This window comes from Engraulis encrasicolus, chromosome 17 (genome assembly GCF_034702125.1).
Source record: "Engraulis encrasicolus isolate BLACKSEA-1 chromosome 17, IST_EnEncr_1.0, whole genome shotgun sequence".
Lineage (NCBI taxonomy): Eukaryota > Metazoa > Chordata > Actinopteri > Clupeiformes > Engraulidae > Engraulis > Engraulis encrasicolus.
This window is the reverse complement of record NC_085873.1, coordinates 52,418,556-52,429,375: the sequence shown is the minus strand read 5'-3', so window position 1 is coordinate 52,429,375 and position 10,820 is coordinate 52,418,556. Positions and strand designations below refer to the sequence as shown.

The window sequence follows — 10,820 nt, the reverse complement described above, 5'->3', positions numbered from 1 at the left end:
GGATCGCAGTAAAATGTTTTGATTGTAACGTAATCGGACCTCCCTTGTCTGCCTCAACAATCAGCCCTTTCAGGCCGCTCGCAGCCTCCCTCCCTCAGCCCAGCGCGCCGCACCGCACCGCGCGCGGATACACAAGCCCTCGCCCCCAACGAGAACAGCAAACACGGATGGGATGCACTGCCATTTCCATAACATACATTCTGACACATGCCAAGAGCAACTTGAAGATCATATAGGGGCCATTCATAATGATGCACGTGTGACACTCAAACAAAAACCACAGAGCAGTCTAATGGAATAACAGCGAGACTGTAAAGCGGTACATAATGTGTGTGACTGAGTGTGTGAGTGTGTGTGCGTGTGTTTTTCTTTTCTTCTCCTGCTACTCCTCCATCTCTTTCAGCTTTTTGGGAGTTTCTGTTCCGCGCCCACATGTATTTGCACTACAGTCGGTTAAGGGATCCAGTGTAGCTCAGCTGCACCAGTCATTCGCTTGCTGAGTGAGTGAGTGAGAGCGTTTTCTGGGTGCAACGTGGATAAAATCATCCGCTCATAGCTGTGATACGCAGACAATGGAGCCGGCTAATGAGGAACATCTGCTATTGTGATTCCACCGAACGCAGCACAGCTCTCTGCTCCGCTATGAAAACGATACTCCGCTCCCATTCACCCGCGCCACAATGAAAATGTGAGCTTTTTTATCCACTGTTTGAACTTACGACAATATCCCCGGCTTTTCTCCCTTTTTCTCCCCCAGTCCATGGGATCCAATCCTCCTCTCCTCTTCTCTCCACTGTAACTCCCTTTTCCTATTTTACTTATATTACACTCATTGTTCGCCAGATTGAACCACAAAAGGCCTGCGGACACGCGATACGCTCGACTCTATTTAGCAACAATACAATAGAGAGGCAATTTGAAGGAAGAGCAAATGTGTTAAATATCAATGACGCCCTGTTGTTAAGTGTTCACCTTATATCACTTTGAAGGCAGAAACAGCTATAGACTGTATCAGTGGCCTGCCTGCCTGCCGCTCTCTCCCTCTCGTCTCCCTGTAAAGAGATTTCATGTTGCAGACTTCCCAGGCACCGGGGGGAGGAAGTGATGCATGTTTTATCTCCTGTGTGTCGTACCAAAACAAACCCCCCTGAACTCCCGTATTACACACACACACACACACACACGCACACACACACACACACACACCCACACACGCACACACACACACGCACACACACACACACACACACACACACACACCCCTCTTTACTCCCCTATTACAGGGGACAGAGTGGAGGCACGCAGCACATAAATCTAACCCCTGCCTGCCTCCCTATTACCATTCACACACACACACACACACACACACACACACACACACACACACACACACACACACACACACACACACACACACACACACACACACACACACACACACACACACACACACTAAGGGGGCACACTTGTAAATCTGTTCAGGAGCTTCTGAATATACTCTCTGCTGTACATCTTGCTATTCATGCAAACTAATGCTTTACCGCACACTGTTTAAAAACTACTTAAAGGGTAAAGATGTTTAAAATTACACAGCAGCAGTTGACTTCCTGCGCGGCAAGAAGAGCGAGGGGGGAAACTTACTGAGCTGAGCGTTATTTGTGTTGCCTCTCTCCCGTAACGGTAACGAGACACCCAAAAGAGTCGCATACACTATGACCGCACGATGTGCAACAATGTAAAATACATGCCGCCAGAAAAGCATATGATTCTTTCCATAAAGTCAGCCCTCAGCAGAAGCCCCGAGCTATTTTCCAGTGGTGGGCATAACCCCCCACACACACACACACACACACACACACACACACCCGCCCGCCCGCCCGCCTGCCTGACTGACAGCGGCAACTGGTGGGGCCTATTTGATTACTAATAAGAAAGATGTTCTCCCTGTCAGATACCAAACATTCTCCACAAAGCAAACAGCTATTTCAGCTAGTCAAACATTAGCATTGCTATCCGGCCACTGGTGGCGCAGATTTCGCTCGGCCCTCCTAACAACTCGTCATCTTTTACTCTTCCCGGCTTCACTTTCGACCCTGCAGACAGCACAGCACTCCTCCTCCTCCTCCTCTTCCTCAGAGAGATAGAGAGAGAGAGAGAGAGAAAGAGAGAGAGAGAGAGAGAGAGAGAGAGAGTGAGAGAGGGAGAACAACTTTTTGCAACTGTGAGGTCTGTCAAATACCCAAGCTGCCTTTTCGCTGCCAGTTCACAAGGCCCGGTGCGTTCTCCTCTCCCCGCTGGCATCAGGCACCGTGGGTTCATGGTCCTTTACGACATGTGGGGCCAACATGGGTTGCTGGATTTATGAAGCAAGGTGGACTTGTTCTACCTCACTGACACACTCAAGAGCCTCAATCGCAAACACTGTCTTCGTCTCAGCCTGGCTTATAGTATGTCAGATATTAACAGCAAACGATGGTTTAATTAAAAATCTTCAGCACACTGTTTCCACCATGAGCATTGCAACGATCCTCATAATAATAATAATTATATTGTTTAAACCTGAAGGAAAAATCACAACAGGAGTTTTTAAAAGCAATGTGTTGGAGATGATTTAACAGCGTGAATATATTACCTGAGCATCAATGACACTCACTGTAGCCACCACAGCCATTAGTTCAAGACAACCTAATATTGGCACCAAATTCAGACACGAGAGCTTCTGTATCTTTACAAACTTTAATATAGAACAACAATATGTGATGTGTTCTTCTTTCTATATGACTATCAGAGCACAAAGAGTATATGAAGAGCTAACAATGGCAATCAAATGAAGGCACACCGAACCGAATAAAAACACCTTTTTAACAAATGAGGATGAAGACAATACACAAGCCGTCTGAAATGAAAGCCAGCAGCTCGCTAGGTAGTAAACTGCTCCTCACAGCACGAGAGGAGAGGAGAGGAGAGGAGAGGAGAGGAGAGGAGAGGAGAGGAGAGGCCGACCAAACTGCTTCCCCTGACAACTCGCAAGCAATTACTGAATCCCCACAGAGACGACCAGGTTTCCACGTCAACCCACCTGTGCCTCACAACGCCGCACAACAACAAACAGCACTGGAGCAGGCGGGGAGCTCCAGCGTGGCACAGAATCGGGAGGACGACGACGACAACAACAACATGAGCCATGTATCTTAAGGACACTATACGGAGAAAACACGTGGAAAATAAAATGTAGAATAAAATTAAAACATGATGCCTTCTTACCTGTCGATGATGACCGGATCTGAAGGTGTCTCGTTCCTGTTCCCACAACTTTTCTTGTCACAACACCGGCTTTGATGCAAGGAGAGAAAAAGGAGGAAATATGACTGTCAAATGGAGGGTTCATAAGTGAAGCCTTTTCAAAACATCTTGCTTAAAAATCTGCAGCGTGCAATGGTTAGTTGGCGGTGGTGTATTTTTTACCCCTCCACAAACCCCCTCACATACACTACCACCCACAAAACCTTCGCACCACCAACACCACCACCACCGACACCACCACCAAATCATTCATGAGACTATTTGATGATCATGGACATGTTTGCCGCTGTTGATTGGTGTGGCTCTTGCAGAGCATCGCGCCGTGTAAACATCTAGCAATGCACTGCAGCTAAAAGATGGAAAACAACATGTTGTGGTGTTTGCCTTAGCAGTGAACTGAGAAGAGGCGATGCCAGGAGGCAGGGGAATAACTTTTCACAGCTTCAGCTTTTGTTTACCTCTAATTGTCAAGCTGTTATTTCTGGAGAAGGATGCAAGATGCCACCTTCAACCAGTATATTTTCTGTGGGGCATTTTATTAATTACAAGCCCAAAAGCCTGCATCAATCTTATACAAAGTGGTGATAATGCTTGCACATTACATAGTCAGACTGGTGATTGCGTAATAGTACATCGAGTTAATGATGAAATTACAGTAAGACATCACATTTCTTGTGTTTTGTTTAAAATCTTCTGTACAATGTGTGCATCTCCAAACGACCAGCTTTTCGAAACTGACAACTAAAGTTATTACCTGAAGTCCATTATCCATGTTATGGCTCTCCAGCATATTCCCTTCTTTACTCTGATAGGGCTGACAGGAATCTTAACTGTAAAGCATAGCCTACACTTCCTAAGATGTAATAATAAGACTGTGATTGCTGTATTGCAGCATGGGGAAATGACAGATATGGAAGGTCTTTGTCCCCCTGAGTGAGCGACTTGTTACAGGCGGGGTTCATAAATGACCCATGGTCCACAAGATAAAATTCACGGCATAGTCCACACGTGCTGCATAAAGCGGAGATGTGGCATTCTTTGCATTAATCGCTGCTACAGCTTTGGCGCGTTCATAGCAACGAGACCTACGTCAAGAAGAGACGCGCATCAACTCTCAACTCTCTGAAGTGAGAGGTGACTGGCTCACCAGGCTGTTTCCGTTTTCAGAGAATGCCGAGGGATGCATGTCTGCGCATTTCAATGCCCCTCTACTCGAGTCGGGCGTCAAGTCAAATGCGTTCTCGACTTCCATGTCATCAACGACCCGTTTTCTTTTTCGCACAGCCTCAACATACAAAAAACTAGCAGAGTGGCTGGCTATCACAAAATGCACTGTGGGCCCAGCGGAGAGGAAGGCTAGAGGGGCCTGAAGCTTTTAAGAGCAACACATTAGGTTGCTTGCAATATAACAAACCAACACTCATTTAGAAATTATTGAAGAAATAATAAGGCTGACCAACAATAACCATGACGCATATGTCTTTTTAAGTGCAGAAAGAGCACGCGGTTGCGCGCAGCATGCTGGGCGATGAGGATAGCTAATGCAAACAATAACCGTTCAATTTTAAGTAGTGACAGAAAGCGTGGCGGTATGACAAGGGTGAGTTCTTGAAGTGAGACGCTGTATCTTACCTGCACATGATTTCGTGTGTAAGAAGGACACGGCACATTTCTGGATTTTTATCTTGGCCTTCATAAATAATAGCCTTGAAACAAAGAGGAAAGATATGCATATATCAGACCATGGCTGGTAAAGATTCATATGCAAAGAGTTGCAGGCAAGGATAACTAAGACGGAAAGGTTGCATGTTTTAAACGTTAAAGGTGCCCCCGACAAATATATGTGACATTGCATACAAAATAATGCCAATAATTTTAGCAATTATATTAAACAGTTTTATTAACAGTTTTATTATCAGTTATTTTATTAACAGTTTGCATTTTTTAACTGTTTGATGTTAAATAAATAAAACAAAGACACTGTGTGGTATCATAACAAAAATAGGCCTATAGACCAATCGTGTTCTATTTGGTGTTCGCGGTCAGATGCATAAATGCAGACACTAAAAAAATATAGGCCTACTGCTTTGAAATAATATTAGACACTGTGGCAGTTAAGGACGATCATACACACCAATGTCAGACAAACACAATAACAACAACAATGTGACTTGGTTAGACTTTGGACCTAAAACATTTTTTTAATCTTACAGCGGTTGAAGAACTGACACACATAATGCTTTTCAGATGCAGATGGCCACGGTAAATAATACCCATAACCGTATACATCAACGTGGTTATAATCGGCAGATATTTGGGGGGAAAGTGCTAATGGGCAATCTGTTGTTTATTTTGAGCGCTAACAATGATTTTTCTTTGGATAAAAAGCGGTGTCGGGGGTATGGTTGAGTAATTTTTGAGCATTGGCTTAAACAGATGGCGTAAAGCTGTAGGTGCGCGCCGCCCGCCTTCAGTTCTTTTCAGCTCGGTCTCCCTCTCCGGTCTCCCTCTCCCTCTCCCTCCCTCTCCCGTGTCTATGATGAGCTACAGCACACTCCAACGCGCCCGCCTGCCTGCCTGTGACTACCGCGCGGACTGCATGCGCTCCAGTACAAAAGCAAATCCGCGGCGGAAGGAAAAAAAATACCAGTTCATTAACGCGGGGCGTTCCACTGGATGTAGCCGAGCAAATAAAAAGCAAAAGGAATAAAGCTAACATAAAAGAAAAAAGACGCGTGATATCACATTGGCCCACCATGATAGTAAAATAATTATAATAAGAAATAAAATAATGATAATAAAAAACGTATGACACAAGCGACAAAATAATGTTGAAATCTCATGCGCTCCGGAAATATGTATTAAAAATGCATCTTATTTTATTTGCGGTGTGCATAACTTGTGTGTGCGCGCATCTAGATGTGTCGCGTGGGCAACAACATAGTTAGGCCATGCATATTGCTGTGATTTATTTTCCTCCCCTCTCCTGAAGGTACGGAAATCCATAAACTGACTGTTCAGCGCCATTGACTCTTTGATCATATACAGACCGCATCACCGAGATGGGAGATTAAACGCTATTTTTTCTGTTGAATTAGAGCTGCCAAGAAACAGAAAGGTGCGAGACAATATCAAACACATCCGTATTTAAAGGCATCTCTTCTAAAAGCAAAGAGTTAACCATCATCCGTATTCGGTCAGTTGCAGTAGACAACAGAAAAAAAAAGAATCACAGAATGCTGTCAACCAAGTGGATTTAGTGACACATGGTGTCCACTGAACAACCTACTCGCTGTGACAGACAATTAGCAAATTATTCAAGCACAATAGTACAACTGGGTGGTAATTAAGTTCAAATAGTTTTCCTTTGCTCCTGCTGAAGTTACTTGGGCTAAATGTAATGGTGACCATCCTGGCCTAAAAAAAGAACTTGAAGCCAATGGCACAGCTAACAAGGCGCTCATGTATGATGGAACACAACAGTTACCGAGCACGGCAACACCACTTAACCGGCGGGCCAATAACACCATCTTTAAAACCAAATTAACAACAGCAACTTATCTCGTGGTTACAATATGACCACTCTAGAAATGCAAATACCGAATGAGATAAATGAAACAGGGAAAAAACGCGCCAAGCGCAGCACCCAAAATAACACAAATGTGTCCAGCATTAAATGCCAGAGAAACAGAGGGATTGGGGAGACCCCTGGAGCTTAGACTCTGCATAATGGGGGCCTGGGTGAGGTGTTTTAGCTCATCTGACGCCACACACATTATTCGCCATGGAGGAAAAAAATTAGATGCAGGTCATATCTTTAAAATTAGCAATAAAAAAAATCTGAAAATGCACAATTCACTTTTTGTTTTTGAGACATTGATTTGAGATATTTCAATGGTTTGGTAATCTATACAAAACAATGCCCTGTGTTTTTTTATGTAGGCCTATAATATTCAATTGACATCCCAAATATATAAACTATTTTTTTAGAGGACAGTGAAAGCAAGTGCTGTTCCCCGTCAGCCACGCTATGCGAAAGTACAATAATAAAAGTGACTTACCTGTTTTGTCATGGAATCAATTAATCGTATGTAAAGGTCCTGTTCTGTTCTGACGCCTGTAAAAAGAAGCCGCGTGTTGATTTAATTGTCTAATGATCATTAAAAGAAATACACGTGCCATGGTTAATTTCACGTCGCATGCTTTTTTGTTCAGGCAATGGTGCACAAATTGGCGACATAGAAATAAAGAAAGGCCTATATGAATTTACATTATCTCTTGTTAAATGAAAGTGGAAAACAACAAAAATAAAATGTAGAGAAAAAAAGTAATCCATTGTATACTCTCATTGTTTGAGAGCTACTGTAAGGAATTGGGCTATGCATTAATAGGCAAAAAGCAAATTACGCACGAGTATTTAACTGTGATAAAACAGCGTGTCAAAGTCAATCTAGGCTCCCTTGACCTTTTATTTGCTGGTACAATGTTTTTATTATTGTTTTAAATGAGTTACAATTCCTAGTGAGAATCTGTTTTGATAATTGACACTTACCGTTGCTGTACAATAACTGGAGTTTGTAATGTATCCCATTGTTAGTTTTTTCACTGTTTGGTTCCTGGAAATAAGCAATGTCTCAATCAAAGGATTGAACTTTTCCACTGTTACTACACATGTTGTATGAGTATTAGGCCTACTACACATGTTGTATGAGTGTTTATTTTATTTTGTATTAAATGTGTTTAATGCATATCTGATTAAAATTTATTTCAGTACCATACTTTGAATATCTATGCAAATATTAGTGCTGTGTGAATAAGGACATTCGTGTGTATTGTGTGAAAAGAGTAAAGTTAAAAGTGAAAAAAGTGATGTGAGGTAAGCTTTGACATCTGCGAGCAGCCCCTATCAACAGTGAGTGCACGTGTGTTCTCCCCGACCTAGTTCTGTAGTGTGAAGTGCCCAAGTTGAAGTGAAATTAACACCATAAACGCTTACTTTCTCCTTCTCCACAAAGTCCACAAAAGCGGTCCTTTCGATTTCCACGGGTTGTCCCTGTCTATCATACAAAGCCAGGACGAAGTGGAAAAAATTGGATTTTCTGAGGTTGGATGGCGGTTGCTTTTCATAATGTGCCCGCGCCAAACCCACACCGCTGCGGGGAAAAACAAGAAACCATCTCGGTTAAATAGGGAGATACACTTGAGATAGATGCAGCTAATGAAAACATTGGAGATGGCGAAAGCTCGTTTTAGAGACAGGAGATTTCTTGATTTGTCACTTTAACAGTAATATGATGTAATGCACGGAGGGAAAGGGGCTGAAGAGGTGCACTGGGAGATTGTAATTGATACATGGCATTGTGGGGATTTAGGGTCGATCTGAGAAATGCATTAAAAATCGGATGTTTTGGCAAACGTACCTTTGGGCGGCAGTTTGAGCATCCACTACCCCAGCTGTGTGCATCCACGATCGGACCGAATTCATCCCACCGCCCAGCGGTTCCTCTTTCATAGTCGTCCCTCCTCGAGGTATATTTTCCTGAATCCCAAACATTAGAAACAGTTTGCCTGCACAACAGCTCCAGCCAAAAAGGTGAAATTAAAAACGCGTTTCTTGCGTCTTGTCTCCGAGAATCTCGAAGACACACCAGGAAGAGTTCCTTCTTGATTTGTAACAAGAAAACCCAGTTCGCAAGTCTTGTTTCCGTCCTCAACTCGTCCTGCGTTGGCACGACATGAAGAATTTACTGAGTAGGAATCTGAAGCCTCTTTGCTTGTTGGACCGTGATCCTTTCGCCGAACAAGTCGCTCAAATATCAGGATATTGTTGGTGTTTCTTTTCAAATCACTAAAACATTTCTTGTAACTTTGTGATGTGTTGATGCTCTTAGGCTAGTGTCATCCTACAACAGCATCAAAAAAGCTTCGGGACACTGCTGAATCGACCACTTCTGGCAAGGCGCTCCAGCTCCAAAAGACAAATAAACGAAAAAATGATTACCATGGAGGTGTTCCCGGACACAGGAGAGGTTGATGAGGGGCCTTTAGCGTCTTGCAGAATGGATGGAAGCATACAAAACTCAGCCCTCTATCCCCTAGGAATGGAACCTTTCCCGGGAGCCAAAACTCTAAACCCACGGGATGCACACTGTCAGAATGTGACGCGCAACTGGGCGTGGCTTTGACCAAATATGGAAGGCTGACAATTCCTGTCGCTGGCCGTGCTCAAATCTGGGAGTGTGCTCCACACCACTACTATGCCTGCAACCTGAGAGGCACATCGCTACTTTCCTTTCATAATAGACAAGGTTCTCCAATGGAATGACATTTTATTAAGTTACAGACGTAAGACTTACACTAGTCCCTCTCCAAAAAACGCACGGCCATTTCGCGATGTTGCTTTAATGTTGTTAGGAATACTTTATGACTTAGTGCAGGTACGTTATGCCGCGATTCTCTTGTTATTGCTGCATGTGAGAAGCAGAACACGGCGTGCCAAAAAAGTACAACACCAGAGTGGCACTGTAGTTATTCTGTTGAAAGAGGCTTTGGACTTTGGAGTTTACAATGCATCACTGGGCGAGAGCATTGCGCGCACTGTGATTTAGGTATCACATCAAAACATCGCTTCCCATATTAGACGCTCAATGAGGTTGACACTCAAATGTCAGTCACGGTTGGGAAGAACCCTATTAGGCACTAATGTAAAACAGTGTTTTTAGCACTGCCAACGGACAAGCACTAGATTTATAACGTCCAGCAACACGTTGCAATGTAGGCTACGCGACTCGGACTAAAACAGATGTCCCAAAGCGTTTGCATATTTCCTACTGATATTCATTATCACTGAAAAAAATACGCGGAAATTCCTCTCTGATGCATGCGCTGTAGGAGAGCCTGCAGCCTCATTGCCCACGCCTCAGCGCATGCTATGTAATTCCCTATTAAACCAAAACTGTGGTCTTGACACAAGCGATTTCATACAGTTTTTTCAGTGGGCGATAATTCTAGTTAATTTTGGTGCGCTTCCTCCTCGGCTGTGCGCAAAGTTACTTGGAGGATGGAGGATGCAGTGTCCAACCTCTCCGGCTGTGTCGCGGACCGGGCATATATTTTATTGTAAAACATACAATATTTGTAAATGGGATATCTGGTATATAGTTTGCTACATGGCGGGGTAAGGGTTGCGAGGTAGAGGAGTCATGTTGCCCGTTGTCAGGGTGTGTATGTTCATATTTTAATTAATCGGCAAAAATCGAAGTCCGACTTGGGTTATCAGGGGACTCGCATGCAGCCCTGTGCACTAAGGGGTGGGATGGGGGGACGTAGAAGGGAAGAGAGATGTGTTTTAGAGAGCAATCTATTTTGCTGGTGTTGGGGGTTAATGACTATTGCCAAAGATAAGTGAATTATCAAAGCTGTTGCTCCTGCCTCCTCTCAAAATCCATTACATTGCCTGGTCGTCTAATTAAGTACGTAAGTATAATAAAATTATATTTCATGATTACTTTAGTAAA

The 10,820-nt window shown here is 43.6% G+C and overlaps 1 protein-coding gene across 21 annotated transcripts in view; it reads right to left on the bottom strand.

The window, feature by feature from the left end:
* Window positions 1-9,430, bottom strand: part of ebf3a (EBF transcription factor 3a) — a 136,295-nt gene extending 126,865 nt beyond the window's left edge. For 13 of the 21 annotated variants that reach the window (XM_063220844.1, XM_063220850.1, XM_063220845.1 and 10 more), the window contains exons 1-6: window positions 8,724-9,419; window positions 8,300-8,456; window positions 7,856-7,919; window positions 7,365-7,420; window positions 4,936-5,009; window positions 3,265-3,333 (exon numbers count right to left, since the gene is read on the bottom strand). In XM_063220844.1, coding sequence (XP_063076914.1) covers window positions 3,265-3,333; window positions 4,936-5,009; window positions 7,365-7,420; window positions 7,856-7,919; window positions 8,300-8,456; window positions 8,724-8,857 — 554 coding nt within the window. In that variant the 5' untranslated portion in view covers window positions 8,858-9,419. Of the gene's footprint in view, window positions 1-3,264; window positions 3,334-4,935; window positions 5,010-7,364; window positions 7,421-7,855; window positions 7,920-8,299; window positions 8,457-8,723 lie in introns of all 21 variants that reach the window. The other 8 variants (XM_063220831.1, XM_063220839.1, XM_063220846.1 and 5 more) reach the window with 6 other exon arrangements.
* Between the last annotated feature and the right edge of the window lie 1,390 nt (window positions 9,431-10,820).